Below are 18,796 nucleotides of genomic sequence, written 5' to 3'. Positions count from 1 at the left end.
ATTTGGGAAATGTGAATTATAAGCTTCCATGAGCATGTTTTTCATTCAAATTAAAATAAATATATTATTTTGTTGAATAAATCAGAAATTACTCTGCGACACAGGATAAACATTTTTAATTACTTTTTGTAATGACATTGTATTTGTAAGCACTATTGTGCAATCAGGGTAATGTAGCCTACTCAGGGTGAAGAACTGTAGGCTGAATTGATCTGAGACAGTATCTGATGTGATGGTGAAAGTGTTGTATTAAAAAATAGTTCTTTTTTTACCCCTTTTTCTCCCAAATTTCGTGGTATCTAATTGGTACTTACAGTCTTGTCCCATCACTGCAACTGAACGATAACTATATGATGGGGAGCAGCATAGCCTTCTATTACGATTAACGATTCTGGGTAGCAGTAGTATCTGATGGGGAACAGAACCCCCGAATGTAGGATAGCCAACTGTATCCATACACCAACATATCATTGGCTTTATTTTAGTTATGTCTCAAAACCTATCCACCTTATTATTCTATTTAACCTGTGCCATACTCGCTTTAGGTTTATAGTAATATGTTTGGCAGCGCGAGCGCCCTCTATCAACCGGATGCATGTCTCATCTCCTGCTTGAAGGAGCTGAGTTGGTGGTTGCAGCACAAACCAACAGTCGCTACCTAGCCACAGTCTGGGACTGCTAAAATGTTACCATTATCTATAAAAGACGACGAGTACAAGCCAGCCAAATTCAACCTCCTTGCCAAGATTTCAGGATGGTTCAGGTAAGTTGTTTTGTTCGTACTGTCTTTTTATGTTTTATTTAGCTATTTTGAATCTATGCTAATTCAGATATCTGAAAATCAAGCCAAAATCTGATGCTTCTTGAAACATAATGGATTTATTAGCTAGCTACTTTACAATCTATATTGGTTGACCAGATAGATATTGTTGTCAGCTAACGTTACATAGACATATTTATAGGGGACATTAGTTGGCTAGCTAACTTAGCTTCAGATGCCGGAATGGAGGTCTTAACTAGCCAACACAGCTGGAAGTTAGCTAACGTTACTTCCGACTTACTTAGCTATCTAGTAGTAGCTATCTAACCTAGGGCGGTTGTATAATATTCAATATTTATATGCGGTCAACATGCTTTACAGCTAAATGTATGTAATATTTGCTATAACTAACGTTACTTCTCATTCATAAACTGCCAAACAAAAGCAATACGCTTGACTGTTGTGATTAGCGCAGGGCTAGCTTGTTTGATAACTCGCGCTAGCTTGCGGCTTTCATCAGCTGGGATTCTAACTCAGTGCAATTTCTTATTTTCCAGATCAATCCTATCTGATACAACATCACGCAATTTGTTTTTCTTTCTCTGTCTGAATCTGTCCTTTGCTTTTGTGGAATTATCGTACGGCATATGGAGTAACAGGTAAGTTCTGACCGTATATAAATCGAAAAACACGCAACTCTTATTTCAGGATGTGCCACGTATGTCTAAGCATTGTGCCATAAACCGTTGCTTGCACTGCCCCTATCAGTGGGAATGCACCACAAACTATATATATTTGAGCTACTTTGATAATTGTTATTCCCCAATGTGTATTAAAATGTCTATTCAGCTTGACGTCTGTACATTAATTTCTGCTAGGACATCCTCTCTGCAACGTGTTCAAATGACCTGGAACCAGCTGATTATCTGTCTGGTCTCCCAGGCTAGTATTCAAATGTCACTTTAATAAAATGTAATGTCTTCCCATAGACAAGTAACGAGCTATCTAGAACTAAATGTATGCAAGAATAAATATGTTATTGTTTTATCAGCCATTACTTAGTTATTCATAAAAGTACTGTTTTTTTTTTTTGCTTTCAGTTTAGGCTTGATATCAGATTCCTTTCACATGTTCTTCGACTGCACTGCACTTTTAGCCGGACTTGCAGCCTCAGTGATCTCCAGGTGGAGGTCAAATGACTCCTTCTCATATGGGTAGGTATGCAATCAATGTAGACCAGGGGTTTCAAACATAGGTGGGTGGTTTGATCTTTTGTTATAGCAGTATCGAAAGGAGTTTGTAAGATGTTTTAATTGAGGTACACTGAGCACTCACATACCCGTCTCCCGTGTTTTCAGTGTTGCTCCTAGAGGATTTTCCACCACGTACCAACAGACTACACTGTCGTACGGCTCCAGAAGTGTCTTTAAACCGGTATCATATTAACCAAGTTGACTAATAAAACCAAGATTATTTCTTGACAACAAGGTTCTTGCGTGGTACTCTTTAGATGCCAAGGGAAACCCCAACAGAAGGTTCCACAAAAGAGGAGTACTCACGTTTGACTCCCCTCCAGAGAGCTGATTCTGAAGCTGCTTTCAACCAACACGGCTAAAATCCTTAGCATCCTTTACATAATAGCGACGAGGAAAGGATATTTTCAGGTGAATAAAAAAGAAGCGCAATCGTTAAGTTGCAACAGGAAGACATCTCCAGAACAGAAGTAGAGAAAATGTCTAACAGGCCTCTTGGCAACGCCCTTTATATTCTAATCGGACAGTACCAAATGTTCTCTAAACATAAGCCAGAGAGGCGGTGACTATGCCACCTGCTACAGAATCGGTGTTTATAATGTCATCAATACTAAACTCAGCAAAAAATGAAGCGTCCCTTTTTCAGGACCCTGTCTTTCAAAGATAATTTGTAAAAATCAAAATAATTAATTGTAAAGGGTTTAAACACTGTTTCCCATGCTTGTTCAATTAACCATAAACAAGTAATGAACATGCACCTGTGGAACGGTCGTTAAGGCACTAACAGCTTACATTTACATTTAAGTCATTTAGCAATCTTAAGAGCGACTTACAAATTATTCACCTTATGACCTCCAGTGGAACAGTAGTGCATCTAAATCTTTTCAGGGGGAGGGGGGTGAGAGGGATTACTTTATCCTATCCTAGGTATTCCTTAAAGAGGTAGGGTTTCAGGTGTCTCCGGAAGGTGGTGATTGACTCCGCTGTCCTGGCGTCGTGAGGGAGTTTGTTCCACCATTGGGGGCCAGAGCAGCGAACAGTTTTGACTGGGCTGAGCGGGGACTGTACTTCCTCAGTGGTAGGGAGGCGAGCAGGCCAGAGGTGGATGAACGCAGTGCCCTTGTTTGGGTGTAGGGCCTGATCAGAGCCTGGAGGTACTGAGGTGCCGTTCCCCTCACACTCCGTAGGCAAGCACCATGGTCTTGTAGCGGATGCGAGCTTCAACTGGAAGCCAGTGGAGGGAGCGGAGGAGCGGGTGACGTGAGAGAACTTGGGAAGGTTGAACACCAGACGGCTGCGGCGTTCTGGATGAGTTGTAGGGTTTAATGGCACAGGCAGGGAGCCCAGCCAACAGCGAGTTGCAGTAATCCAGACGGGAGATGACAAGTGCCTGGATTAGGACCTGCGCCGCTTCCTGTGTGAGGCAGGGTCGTACTCTGCGGGTGTTGGAGAGCATGAACCTACAGGACAGCTTACAGACAGTAGGCAATTAAGGTCACAGTTATGAAAACTTAGGACACTAAAGAGGCCTTTCTACTGATACTGAAAACACCAAAAGAAAGATGCCCAGGGTCCCTGCTCATCTGCGTGAACGTGCCTTAGGCATGCTGCAAGGAGGCATGAGGACTGCAGATGTCAGGATGGCAACAACAACTGCCTGAGTTACACCAGGAACGCACTATCTCTCCATCTGCTCAGACTGTCTGCAATAGGCTGAGACTGAACTGAGGGATTGTAGGCCTGTTGTTAGGCAGGTCCTCACCAGACATCACCAGCAACAACGTCGCCTATGGGCACAAACCCACCGTCTCTGGACTAGGCAGGACTGGCAAAAAATGCTCTTCACTGACGAGTCACAGTTTTGTCTCACCAAGGGTGATTGTCGCATTCGTGTTTATCGTTGAAGGAATGAGCGTACACCTAGGCCTGTACTCTGGAGCGGGGTCGTTTTGGAGGTGGAGGGTCCGCCATGGTATGGGGCCGTGTGTCGGCCTGGGCTTGTCATTGCAGGCAATCTCAACGCTGTCTTCCCTCATGTGGTACCTTTCCTGCAGGCTCATCCTGACATGACCCTTCAGGATGACAATGCCACCAGCCATACTGCTTGTTCTGTGTGATTTCCTGCAAGACAGGAATATCAGTGTTCTGCTATGGTCAGCGAAGAGCCTGGATCTCAATCCCACTGAGCACGTCTGGGACCTGTTGGATCGGAGGGTGAGGGCTAGGGCCATTCCCTCCAGAAATATCAGTGAACTTGCAGGTGCCTTGGTGGAAGAGTGAGGTAACATCTCACAGCAAGAACTTGCAAATCTGGTGCATGAGGATGAGATGCACTGCAGTACTTAATGCAGTTGGTGGCCACACCAGATACTGACTGACTTTTGATTTTGACCCCCCCCCCCTTTGTTCAGGGACACATTCAATTTCTGTAGGTCACATGTCTGTGGAATTTGTTCAGTTTATGTCTCAGTGGTGAATCGTATGTTCATACAAATATTTACACATGTTAAGTTTGCTGAAAATAAACGCAGTTGACAGTGAGAGGACTTTTTTTTTCTCAGTTTATAATAATCAGTGTGTCCTCAGTACTCGTTCCTTCAGTAGCTCTGATGTCAATCACTATCAGATGATACGAGAACAACCTATAACATTCAAGTATCAAGTCTAGTGACCATCAACCCCAACACACATCACTGTCACAAACAGAACTGGAAATCATGTGTGTTGCAGGAAGGGAAAACATATAAATGCATTGTGTTAATTACTCTTAACTGAATATTAACTTTATTCATTTTAAATATTCCCATTACAAATAAATATAACACATTTTTTAGAGCGGCTGTCCAGACCTCAACTAAGATTGTATGCGGTCCGTGGGGCAAATTGAGCTTTACACCCCTGATGTAGAGTGCTAGCAAAGAGTGAAGCTACAAAGGTTACGTTGTCTCAAACTAATAAGGTGTGTCTGCACATGTTTACATTGACCTTTTCTGACGTCTCCATTTTCCAAGCGTATACGGATACCTGCATTATTTGTGATCTTATGCCTTTATTGATATCCAGGGGATTCCAATCGTGGTGAGCACTAAAACTTTCTGTGACAGAATGTGCACCTTCACTTAGGGTTGGTGCGGTAATTGTATAATCGTGTAACCGATGATTATGGATGAAGACTGATGAAAATAAAACAAGTCATAACCATTTATTTTTTGTGAACTTAATTTTTAAGTCGATAAACTCTACCCAAAAGTAGTGAAGTAAAAGTAAGCCTGGTTCACATAACAGCTGTTATAAAGTGAGAGGAGCGGAGACACAGTTTTAGAATTTTGTGTTGTGGAACAAACGGCTGACTGAAGACTGCTGAAGTCGGAAGTTTCAATTTCCATGGGCACATGGTCTCTACAACGTGATGAAACTTCATTGCAACAAAACCTTGCTGAAACAAGGAGCAAACTATTATCATGAAATGCATGCACTCAATGGCTTACCAAAAACAGGGCACACTGTGACAGTTCGGAGGAGAGGAGCATTGTGCTTCATGAACGACTATAGCGGTGGTCGTTTGACTGACAAATAAGACATGTAAAATTCCATGACTGTCACAGCCCTACCTTCAGTACACATTTGGATGTGTGTATTGCTACTCATGTAACAAAGGTGGTGCAGTTGTTTTAAATCCCATTGGTATTTGGATAGGTGATTATAGCCTTTTATTGTTTACCTGTGTGTATTGTTTTTCTCATTCTTATCTCTTTTTCCAGGTATGTGAGGGCAGAGGTGTTGGCAGGGTTTGTGAATGGCCTGTTCCTCATCTTCACTGCCTTCTTCATTTTCTCAGAAGGTGTAGAGGTATGTCACAGAAGTCATTTTCATGATATCACATAATGAAACCAGGTTGATGGGCCTAGTGTTTGGACAATATTTTTTTTAACTGAAATTGACAATTGTATCTACCTTTTTTATTTAAGATGATCCATTCTGAATAATGTTTTTGTGATGTTGTTTGACTGGTCTTGTCTCCTGCTGCTCCTGACAGAGAGCTTTGGAGCCGCCACACGTGAATCACGATCGCCTGCTACCAGTGTCCGTCGCTGGACTGCTGGTTAACCTGGTTGGCATCTTTGTGTTCCAGCACGGGGGCCACGGCCACTCTCACGGCGGGGATGAAGGTAGGACCAGGACATCTCTCTCTCTCCAGTGTCACTTTGCACCTCCATACATGATCCCCTAATCATCACACTCTCCCAAGTGGTCAGTCCTTTCCTGATCATTTCTCTCTTCAAAGTTCCTGTACTTCCTCCTTGTGCTTCTATGCTAGGTCTAAAAGCATATAGTATTGGGGTGGAGCCATGAGGTGGTTTGCCTTATCAATTTTTCTCCTAAGGTTCCTTTACTTGGCTGTCCCCCAAGTTGTTCACTCAAATCCTTCCCAGGCTCACGTGTGGCTTTCTCTACTCTTTCTTTCCCAAGTATCTCTCTCTCTTTCCCAAATCCCTCTGCTCTCTGCCTAACCCCTGTCCACTCTGAAGTCACCAGTCCCTGTACCCTTTTCAAACACACTAATATTAGCTTGTCTCATATACTGTATGAAGGAAAGCTAGTTTTGTCGGGAAACTAGTCAGACAACATGCACATGTCTTGAAGCTGAGTTTCACATGCAATTAGAGATTAGAAACACCCCTCTTATGGACGTCAAACTTTCAGCCTGCTGCACAGACACTGAAGGCTCTAGTCTAGAGCGTGCAGTAAATTGTGTTCGAGGGCATTTTTAAAATCTGAATGATTAAATGAGTGAGATAGATGTCGTTGTTGCAATAGTTTGTGAGTTGACATGTTAAATTATTTTGGCATATTAAATTATGTTAATTTCGCTAATGTGTACAGTTTGCTACTACCTTACACAAGGTTGCATTTTCACCCCATAAAATTGTGGAATTACACCGTTTTACCTCAGATTGGTAATGTTAGTATAAAAGTTTAGTCATCACGATGACATAAGATTGATTGCTTTAAACAGATCAATATCTTTGGTTTTGTGCCATTAATTTTATCACTCGCGCTGGGATGCTCAGGACTTAAATCTTGTTAATGAAATCACACGAATAGTTAAGTTTCTAGCCACACAACAATACATGGATTTGACTGTCAAATCATCACTTACATAGCAGTCAACCGTTGTCAGTGTTGGTATTCTATGCCGCGTTGTGATTCTTTTAAGTTAACTAACAAAAACATTGTATGTTCTGTTTTCCATGATGGCAGCCTCCCAAAATAAACATCTGACATTCCAAAATATACATATAAGCCTTTTACAAGTTTCATCTAACCAGCCATGTATAGGTTACTCAAAGTTTCCCTGTGGCCTTTGAATAGTGTTAGTTCAAACCGCGCTACACCACAAACGTTCTATTGATTTCAGTGTGATATTAATGGAAGTGATTAACAAAAGTGTTGCGTTACACTTACCGTGTTGCGACCCACATGAAACAAAATGCAACACTTCAAAATGTCTTCTACAATCGGTGTGGTTTTTGAGCTGTGTTCGTTTTAACAGGAAGTGCGACCTCTTGCGCAATTGATTTCAACGTGATATCGATATGAGTAATTGACAAGTGTTGCATTTCTCTTTCCGTTTTGTTGACCCCCCAAAATTCAAATGCATCACTCCAAAATGTAGCCGACGGTCTTCTGCAGGTTCTCTAGCCAGTGATTAAAAGATATCTCCAGTTTCCATTTGTAGTTTTTTTAGTTAGTTTGAACAGCATGGAATCTAATTTCGATAGCGGTGATTTGTTGCCACTTGTCAAAAACAACCGGTATTTGGTGCAGTTTACGGTGCTTGTTTAAAAAAATGCAAGTGATATGATTGCTATTGTTGCACGTACAGTGGAAGTCGGAAGTTTACATACACCTTAGCCAAATACATTTAAACTCAGTTTTTCACAATTCCTGACATTTAATCAGAGTAAAAATTCCCTTTGGATCACCACTTTTTTAAATGTGAAACGTCAGAATAATAGTAGAGAATGATTTAGTTCAGCCTTTATTTCTTTCATCACATTCCCAGTGGGTCAGAAGTTTACATACACTAAATTAGTATTTGGTAGCATTGCCTTAAAATTTAACTTTGGTCAAATGTTTCGGGTAGCATTCCACAAGCTTCCCACAATAAGTTGGATGAATTTTGAGCCATTCCTCCTGACAGAGCTGGTGTAACGGAGTCAGGTTTGTAGGCCTCTTTGCTCACACACACTTTGTCAGTTCTGCCCACAAATATTCTATAGGATTGAGGTCGGGGCTTTGTGATGGCCACTCCAATACCTTGACTTTGTTGTACTTAAGCCATTTTGCCACAACTTCGGAAGTACAGTGGGGCAAAAAAGTATTTAGTCAGCCACCAATTGTGCAAGTTCAATTGTGCAGCCACCAATTGTGCAAGATGAGAGAGGTCTGTAATTTTCATCATAGGTACACTTCAACTATGAGGCGGAAAAAATCCAGAAAATCACGTTGTAGGATTTTTAATGAATTTATTTTAAAAAATATGGTGGAAAATAAGTATTTGGTCAGTAACAAACAAGCAAGATTTCTGGCTCTCAGACCTGTTACTACTTCATTAAGAGGCTCCTCTGTCCTCCACTTGTTATCAGTATAAAAGACACCTGTCCACAGCCTCAAACAGTCACACTCCAAACTCCACTATGGCCAAGACCAAAGAGCTGTCAAAGGACACCAGAAACAAAATTGTAGACCTGCACCAGGCTGGGAAGACTGAATCTGCAATAGGTAAGCAGCTTGGTTTGAAAAAATCAAATGTGGGAGCAATTATTAGGAAATGGAAGACATACAAGACCACTGATAATCTCCCTCGATCTGGGGCTCCATGCAAGATCTCACCCCGTGGGGTCAAAATGATCACAAGAACGGTGAGCAAAAATCCCAGAACCACACGGAGGGACCTAGTGAATGACCTGCAGAGAGCTGGGACCAAAGTAACAAAGCCTACCATCAGTAACACACTACACCACCAGGGACTCAAATCCTGCAGTGCCAGACGTGTCCCCCTGCTTAAGCCAGTACATGTCCAGGCCCGTCTGAAGTTTGCTAGAGAGCATTTGGATGATCCAGAAGAAGATTGGGAGAATGTCATATGGTCAGATGAAACCAAAATAGAACTTTTTGGTAAAAACTCAACTCGTCGTGTTTGGAGGACAAAGAATGCTGAGTTGCATCCAAAGAACACCATACCTACTGTGAAGCATGGGGGTGGAAACATCCTGCTTTGGGGCTGTTTTTCTGCAAAGGGACCAGGACGACTGATCCGTGTAAAGGAAAGAATGAAAGGGGCCATGTATCGTGAGATTTTGAGTGAAAACCTCCTTCCATCAGCAAGGGCATTGAAGATGAAACGTGGCTGAGTCTTTCAGCATGACAATGATCCCAAACACACAGCCCGGGCAACAAAGGAGTGGCTTCGTAAAAAGCATTTCAAGGTCCGGGGGTGGCCTAGCCAGTCTCCAGATCTCAACCCCATAGAAAATCTTTGGAGGGAGTTGAAAGTCCGTGTTGCCCAGCAACAGCCCCAAAACATCACTGCTCTAGAGGAGATCTGCACGGAGGAATGGGCCAAAATACCAGCAACAGTGTGTGAAAACCTTGTGAAGACTTACAGAAAACGTTTGACCTCTGTCATTGCCAACAAAGGGTATATAACAAAGTATTGAGAAACTTTTGTTATTGACCAAATACTTATTTTTCACCATAGTTTGCAAATAAATTCATTAATAATCCTACAACGTGATTTTCAGGATTTTCTTTTCTCATTTTGTCTGTCATAGTTGAAGTGTACCTATGATGAAAATTACAGGCCTCTCTCATCTTTTTAAGTGGGAGAACTTGCACAATTGGTGGCTGACTAAATACTTTTTTGCCCCACTGTATGCTTGGGGTCATTGTCCATTTGGAAGATCCATTTGCGACCAAGCTTTAACTTCCTGACTGATGTCTTGAGATGTTGCTTAAATATATCCACATCATTTTCCTACCTCATGATGCCATCTATTTTGTGAAGTGCACCAGTTCCTCCTGCAGCAAAGCACCCCCACAACATGATGCTGCCACCCCCGTGTTTCATGGTTGGGATAGTGTTCTTCGGCTTGCAAGCCTCCCCCTTTTTCCTCCAAACATAACTATGGTCGTTATGGCTAAACAGTTCTATTTTTGTTTCATCAGCCCAGAGGACATTTCTCCAAAAAAGACTATCTTTGTCCCCATGTGCAGTTGCAAACCGTAGTCTGGCTTTTTTATGGTGGTTTTGGAGCTGTGGCTTCTTCCTTGCTGTGTGGCCTTTCAGGTTATGTCGATATAGGACTTGTTTTACTGTGGATATAGATACTTTTGTACCGGTTTCCTCCAGCATCTTCACAAGGTCCTTTGCTGTTGTTCTAGGATTGATTTGATCTTTTCGCACCAAAGTACGTTCATCTCTAGGAGACAGAATGCGTCTCCTTCCTGAGCGGTATGACTGCTGCGTGGTCCCATGGTGTTTATATTTGAGTACTATTGTTTATACAGATGAACGTGGTACCCTCGGGCATTTTTAAATTGCTCACAAGGATAAACCAGACTTGTGGAGGTCTAACATTTTTTTTCTGAAGTCTTTGCTAATTTATTTTGATTTTCCCATGATGTCAAGCAAAGGGGCACTGAGTTTGAAGGTAGGCCTTGAAATACATCCACAGGTACACCTCCGATTTGACTCAAATTATGTCAATTAGCCTATCAGAAGCCTCAAACGCCATGACATAGTTTTCTAGAATATTCCAGGCTGTTTAAAGGCACAGTCAACTTAGTGAATGTAAACTTCTGACCCACTGGAATTGTGATCAAGTGAAATGATCCGTCTGTAAACAATTGTTGATAAAATTACTTGTGTCGTGCACAAAGTAGATGTCCTAACCAACTTGCCAAAACTATAGTCTGTTAACAAGAAATGTGTGGAGTGGTTAAAAAATGAGTTTTAATGACTACAACCTATGTGTATGTGAACTTCTGACTCAAACTGTGTGTATCATCGTGGCCAAAAGTTGAGAATGACACATTAATTTTCAGTCTGCTGCCTCAGTTTGTATGATGGCAATTTGCATATACTCCAGAATGTTATGAAGAGTGATCAGATGAATTGCAATTAATTGCAAAGTCCCTCTTTGCCATCCAAATGAACTGAATCCCCCAAAAACATTTCCGCTGCATTTTAGCCTTGCCACAAAAGGACCAACTGACATCATGTCAGTGATACTCTTAACCCAGGTGTGAGTGTTTTTAAGGACAAGGCTGGAGATCACTCTGTGCTGATTGAGTTTGAATAACAGACTGGAAGCTTCAAAAGGAGGGTGGTGCTTGGAATCATTGTTCTTCATCTATCAACCATGGTTACCTGCAAGGAAACACGTGCCGTCATCATTGCTTTGCACAAAAAGGGCTTCACAGGTAAGGATATTGCTGCCAGTAAGATTGCACCTGAATCAACCATTTATCGTAAGAAAAAAGTGTTCAGGGCGCCCAAGAAAGTCCAGCAAGTACCAGGACGGTTTCCTAAAATTAATTCAGCTCGGGGCACCACCAGTACAGCGCTTGCTCAGGAATGGCAGCAGGCAGGTGTGAGTGCATCTACACGCACAGTGAGGCAAAGAATTTTGGAGGATGGCCTGGTGTCAAGAAGAGCAGCAAAGAAGCCACTTCTCTCCAGGAAAAACCACAGGGACAGACTGATATTCTGCATAAGGTACAGGGATTGGACTGCTGAGGACTGGGGTAAAGTCATTTTCTCTGATGAATCCCCTTTCCGATTGTTTGGGGCATTCAGAAAAAAGCTTGTCTGGAGAAGACAAGGTGAGCGCTACCATCAGTCCTGTGTCATGCCAACAGTAAAGCATCCTGAGACGATTCATGTGTGGGGTTGCTTCTCAGCCAAGGGAGTGGGCTCACTCACAATTTTGCCAAAGAACACGGCCATGAATAAAGAATGGTACCAACACATCCTCCGAGAGCAACTTCTCCCAACCATCCAGAAACAGTTTGGTGACGAACAATTACTTTTCCAGCATGATGGAGCACCTTGCCATAAGGCAAAATGGGAACAAAGCATTGATATTTTGGGTCCATGGCAAGGAAACTCCCCAGACCTTTAATCCCATTGAAAACTTGTGGTCAATCGTCAAGAGGTGGGTGGACAAACAAACAACCCACAAACTCCAAGCATTGATTATGCAAGAATGGGCTGCCATCACAGGATGTGGCCCAGAAGTCAATTGACAGCATGCCAGGGCAGATTGCAGAGGTCTTGAAAAAGAAGTGTCAACACTGCGAATATTGACTCTTTGCATCAACTTCATGTAATTGTCAGTAAAAGCCTTTGACACTTATGAAATGCTTGTAGTTATACTTCATTATTCCATAGTAACATCTGACAAAAATATCTAAAGACACTGAAGCAGCAAACTTTGTGAAAATTAATATTTGTGTCATTCTCAACTTTTGTCCACGACTGTAGATATTACAGTTTATATTTTCAATACATCACATTGTTTCTGCATATTGGTTATTGATTTGGACATTTAACCTGATATTTATCTAAATGTCTTGTCAGCAGGAAGCAGCGACAGTATCATTTTCAACTTTAGTTTTAGGAATATAAATGCATCTTATAAATGCATCTTTCAACTTGACTTTTTGCATCACTGCCTGGTATGGCAACTGCTCGGCCTCCAACCACAGGGCACTACAGAGGGTAGTGTGTACGGCCCAGTACATCACGGGGGCAAAGCTTCCTGCCATCCAGGACCTCTATACCAGGCGGTGTCAGAGGAAGGCCCAAAAAATGGTCAGACTCCAGCCACCCTAGTCATATAGACTGTTCTCTCTGCTACCGCACGACAAGCGGTACCGGAGCTCCAGACTTCTTAACAGCTTCTACCCTGAAGCAATAAGACTGCTGAACAGTTCAAATGTTCAAATCAAATGGCTACCCAGCCTATTTGCATTGACACCCCACCCCCACATGTACATATTACCTCGACTAACCGGTGCCCCTGCACATTGACTCTGTACCGGGACCCCTTGTTTAAACAAATAAATAATTACTTAACCAACAATGCAGTTAAGAAAAATAAGTGTTAAGGGCTTGTAACTAAGCCATGAAAGGTCTACACCTGTTGTTTTCTGCGCATGTGACATGTAATTTGATTTGACATTTACTATAGTATGACTTTTGTCAGGTTAATTAGCTGAACACGTTCCTCAAGCAGGGAGCACCCTGAATAGAAGAGCACCAATGCCAAGTGTATATTCTTTCACCTTTATGTTCAATAGAATGTCAACTGATTTACATGTTTTCCTCTTGACACAGATGTAGGTGTTTGAGCACAAGAATAAACTGGGCCGCTGACATTTTTTCAGTAATAACGATGATAATCTGTGTCTATCTCTGCAGGTCATGGCCACAGCCACTCTTTGTTCAATGGCAGTACGGGCCATGGACACAGCCATGGGGGTCATGGGCATGAGTCCAAACACGGAGATGGGCACGGGCACAGCCATGGAGATGGGCACAGCCATGGAGATGGACATGGGCACAGCCATGGAGGGCACGGTCACTCCCACGATGACCCCCACTGCCATGGTGAGACCACACCTGGCACAGAAAACAAAATGGCTGTAATGCAGTGTGAGAATTCTCAGTCTCTTGTTCCAGAATTGGTAGTTATTTCAGTGGGTTGCAATGTTTTATTTCCATTTAGGTAAATACACAAAACATTTGAGGAGAGTGAATATGCGGTGTATGAAAATGCAAACACCAGAAACATTTTTGTAGATTCATATTGAAGATACTTTAAATGAGTTTTCTGCTTCTCAATGTGTTGTCATTATTTAGGGATCCAATACCAAATAAATTCTTACCCATTCCTTGTTAAAGGTGCAATTTGGGTTGCTACATCCATTTCTGGACTTTTAAGTTCATGATACCCAATGATTCTGAACGAGTGTAACTTATAATTGCCTATGAGCTTAGTTCGACTGTCATACCCCATCAGATACCCAAACATGCTTTTTTTTTACGCCATTGTAAACAAACACTGTATAGCCTCATGGTTAAAGCTATAATTTTGATAGCTATGGATGCAAGGACTGACCATCCATGGTGTCTGAATTTGAGTGGTCACATTTTTCCAGCCCTCAGCCCTCATACCTCAGCTATTTATCAAATCAGTGGCGGGGTGGCCGCTTTATTGTTTGAACAACCTATTTACCCTTTAAATCTCTACACACTGAATTAGTGCCCTCTAGCTGAAAATTACTCTTTGCCTGTAACGCTAGGTGGCGCTATTACCACATTGCTGAAACCTTCCAAATCCTGTCAGCTCTACAAGCGGGACTCAAAGATGTACTGTTGGGGAAAGGGAGCTGTTTTTTAAGGCCTGATTGCTCAGTATGTGCAATTGACTGTTCACTAACACTTTTACCACAATTCAGTCTTTGCTAGCACTACACGGTTTGACATGTGAGCTGGCACTTTGTGTATGTGGCAGCACTTCACTCACCTTTTCAGTCACGATCCTGTATGGTTCAGTTGGTAGAGCGTGGCGCTTGCACTACAAGGGTTATGGGTTCGAGTCCCGGGGCCACCCACCCACCCGTACGTCCCGGGGCCACCCACCCACCCGTACGTCCCGGGGCCACCCACCCGTACGTCCCGGGGCCACCCACCCGTACGTCCCGGGGCCACCCACCCGTACGTCCCGGGGCCACCCACCCGTACGTTTGGATAAAAGTGTCTGCCAAATGACAGTTGTTACTATATATTGTGTCCCAGCAGAAGTCTCGCTGAACCTATGCAGGCAGTTGAAATGCTGTTGTGAATCCAAGTTGTTGTTTGCCCTGTTTTCTATAGTTAATACTAATTGTCTGCTGTATTTAATGTATGTATTTATTCCAGATGAACTGCACACACCAGGCAAGGGCTCCAGCAAACAGATTTTGCAAGGTACTGAACATTTAAATGACTTAGCTAATTTGATGCACAGCATAATCCAGCTATTGACTAATTTGTTCACCTACTGTATGTACGCTGCGCACAACGTTTAATTTTTATTTGAAAATATTTGCTTACGCCACCATTCGTCACCTCCGTAATGGCCGATTTAATGTGTGTGAGATTGTAGTCATGAATTTTCATCCAGTTCAAGATAATAAAACAAAATGTATTGTCTCCTGTACAATTGCAGTGCTAGATTGGGCTTCAGAAAAATGCCCCAAATCAAAGTTATAGGCACAGTAGCAATTTATAATTTGTGGTTGAAGTGCCCTTTAAACACCGGGAAAATGTTTTGAGGCTAAAACTTTTTTTGTGTATCTATTAATATAATTTCACTGTCTTAGCCTGTAAACCGTTTTTATTCTCCACACTGACTAGGTGCAGTGAAATGTGTAGTAGTAATAGTACAGCGCCCCGGAGCAAATTAGGGTTAAGTGCCTTGCTCAAGGGCACATCAACAGATTTCTTTACCTTGTCGGCGCAGGTAACCTTTCGGTTGCTGGCCCAATGCTCTGACCGCTAGGCTACCTGCCGCCTATATCTCAACTTCTGAAGTTTCAATCGACGTGAATATGAAAGGACTAATTAAAGTCTGTGTTGTGGGGAAATTGGCGTTGTGTAACCTTTTGACCTTGGGACTGTGGGGGGAGGTTGTAGCTTGCTCTCAAGGAGAGCAGTGCAATGCATAAGCCCATGGGAACAATGTGACATACATGTGACATGTCAGCCCAGAGTCAGCGGAAGTGAGTCCAGTGTCAGAGCTGCGCCTTACATACAGTCCAAATCAACCTGCCCAACTGGGTTTAAAAAAAACTTCAGTTGTAACTGATACAAATCAAATCAAATTTTTATTTGTCACATACACATGGTTAGCAGATGTTAATGCGAGTGTAGCGAAATGCTTGTGCTTCTAGTTCCGACAATGCAGTGATAACCAACAAGTAATCTAACTAACAATTCCAAAACTACTCTCTTATACACAGTGTAAGGGGATAAAGAATATGTACATAAGGATATATGAATGAGTGATGGTACAGAGCAGCATACAGTAGATGGTATCGAGTACAGTATATACATATGAGATGAGTATGTAGACAAAGTAAACAAAGTGGCATAGTTAAAGTGGCTAGTGATACATGTATTACATAAGGATGCAGTCGATGATGTAGAGTACAGTATATACGTATGCATATGACATGAATAATGTAGGGTAAGTAACATTATATAAGGTAGCATTGTTTAAAGTGGCTAGTGATATATTTACATTTCCCATCAATTCCCATTATTAAAGTGGCTGGAGTTGGGTCAGTGTCAATGACAGTGTGTTGGCAGCAGCCACTCAATGTTAGTGGTGGCTGTTTAACAGTCTGAATGCCTTGAGATAGAAGCTGTTTTTCAGTCTCTCTGTCCCAGCTTTGATGCACCTGTACTGACCTCGCCTTCTGGATGATAGCGGGGTGAACAGGCAGTGGTTCGGGTGGTTGATGTCCTTGATGATCTTTATGGCCTTCCTGTAACATCGGGTGGTGTAGGTGTCCTGGAGGGCAGGTAGTTTGCCCCCGGTGATGCGTTGTGCAGACCTCACTATCCTCTGAAGAGCCTTACGGTTGAGGGCGGAGCAGTTGCCGTACCAGGCGGTGATACAGCCCGCCAGGATGCTCTCGATTGTGCATCTGTAGAAGTTTGTGAGTGCTTTTGGTGACAAGCCGAATTTCTTCAGCCTCCTGAGGTTGAAGAGGCGCTGCTGCACCTTCTTCACGACGCTGTCAGTGTGAGTGGACCAATTCAGTTTGTCTGTGATGTGTATGTCGAGGAACTTAACTTGCTACCCTCTCCACTACTGTTCCATCGATGTGGATAGGGGGGTGTTCCCTCTGCTGTTTCCTGAAGTCCACAATCATCTCCTTAGTTTTGTTGACGTTGAGTGTGAGGTTATTTTCCTGACACCACACTCCGAGGGCCCTCACCTCCTCCCTGTAGGCCGTCTCGTCGTTGTTGGTAATCAAGCCTACCACTGTTGTGTCGTCCGCAAACTTGATGATTGAGTTGGAGGCGTGCGTGGCCACGCAGTCGTGGGTGAACAGGGAGTACAGGAGAGGGCTCAGAACGCACCCTTGTGGGGCCCCCGTGTTGAGGATCAGCGGGGAGGAGATGTTGTTGCCTACCCTCACCACCTGGGGGCGGCCCGTCAGGAAGTCCAGTACCCAGTTGCACAGGGCGGGGTCGAGACCCAGGGTCTCGAGCTTGATGACGAACTTGGAGGGTACTATGGTGTTGATTTCCGAAGTCAGAGTACTTATGTGTTGAGCATGAATGTTAAAAAGTTTAATGATAATAAAAAAGTTTAATGATAATAAAAAAGTTTAATGATAATAAAAATCAAATGTTTTAACTTCTGCCCAGTATTGGTTGCGGGACTTATTTGTAGATAAGGATGATATGAAATACTTATGACGACCAATGTTGTTTTGCAGGGGTGTTTTTACATATCGTAGCAGACACCCTGGGCAGCGTTGGAGTGATCATCTCGGCCATCCTGATGCAGAAGTATGACCTGATGATCGCTGACCCCATCTGCTCCATGTGCATCTCCATTCTGATCGGAGTCAGGTGAGATGACCGTACACAGCAGTAAATTCCCAACAGGTCACACACTCATTTTACAGATATTCCCATAAAAGAGAAACTTAAAGGCCATCGTCAAACTTCTGCCAGAAAGTAGCACATACACATAGAAAGGGTTTTCACCAGTACAGTTTGGAAGCATTATCTTCAGGATGGAACCAGATACCGTAAGTACAGCTCAAACCAGGACATACCTTTTTTTAGGTTATATAACCTTTCTTTGTTTGATTTTTGCACTTTTGCAAACAGTTCTTAAAACACGGCCCAGTAGTTGTGATTTTGGACTCATTAGTGTAGTTCACTTGGATTGTTTTTGACTTGCCATGGTAGCAGAGAACTCCAGAGAAATGTCACAATCCCCATCCATTGAATGCTCCACAAGTAGGGCCACACCCAAGGAATATTGCACACTGGCTTCTCCCATGACATTGAATATAGGTATTCGTATCCAGTTTAATGTCTTTAGTAGGGCTGATGCCAGTATTACAATATTTTTTTCAATGGCAAAAATGAACTCTGATCATGTTAGGTTCTGAACAAACAGAGTAAAAACTCAAACGGACTAGAAAAAGCTCAAACCAAGTTTATTCACCCACTGGGTCATACAGCTGCAAAGACGAAGCATGATTACACAAACACATATATTTATACCCTCCTTGGTGGGGTCAATCCTTACACATCTAGACAGCCATTAATACATCTCTGTAGCTAGTCAGGAACTTAATTGGTTCCTCTCACTGGTGTAGTCATGGCCCTGCCTGACGCTAGAACCTTCGTGGGCGCGAAATGTACAGTATCAGTCAAAAGTTTGGATGTACTCATTCAAGGGGTCTTTATTTTTCTATTTTCTACATACATTTTATATTTGAGCTTCTTCAAATAGCCACCCTTTCCCTTGATGACATCTTTGAACACTAGGCATTCTTTCAACCAGCTTCACGAGGAATACTTTTCCAACAGTCTTGAAGGAGTTCCCACATGCTGAGCACTTGTTGGCTGCTTTTCTTCACTCTGCAGTTCAACTCATCCCAAACCATCTCTATTGGGTTGAGGTCAGGTGATTGT

General features: G+C 42.7%; 1 protein-coding gene across 1 annotated transcript in view; it reads left to right on the top strand.

Moving 5' to 3' along the window:
* Positions 1-601: 601 nt before the first annotated feature.
* LOC115109098 (zinc transporter 7) overlaps positions 602-18,796 on the top strand; it is a 34,068-nt gene continuing 15,873 nt past the window's right edge. The window contains exons 1-8 of the mRNA XM_029633693.2: positions 602-763; positions 1,318-1,419; positions 1,861-1,974; positions 5,775-5,862; positions 6,050-6,182; positions 13,505-13,693; positions 15,008-15,055; positions 17,581-17,716. Of these exons, the coding sequence (XP_029489553.1) occupies positions 684-763; positions 1,318-1,419; positions 1,861-1,974; positions 5,775-5,862; positions 6,050-6,182; positions 13,505-13,693; positions 15,008-15,055; positions 17,581-17,716 (890 nt within the window). The 5' untranslated portion in view covers positions 602-683. The remainder of the gene's footprint in view (positions 764-1,317; positions 1,420-1,860; positions 1,975-5,774; positions 5,863-6,049; positions 6,183-13,504; positions 13,694-15,007; positions 15,056-17,580; positions 17,717-18,796) is intronic.

The sequence above is a fragment of the Oncorhynchus nerka genome, linkage group LG25, assembly GCF_034236695.1.
Source record: "Oncorhynchus nerka isolate Pitt River linkage group LG25, Oner_Uvic_2.0, whole genome shotgun sequence".
Taxonomy (NCBI): domain Eukaryota; kingdom Metazoa; phylum Chordata; class Actinopteri; order Salmoniformes; family Salmonidae; genus Oncorhynchus; species Oncorhynchus nerka.
This window is presented reverse-complemented; position numbering and strand designations above follow the sequence as displayed.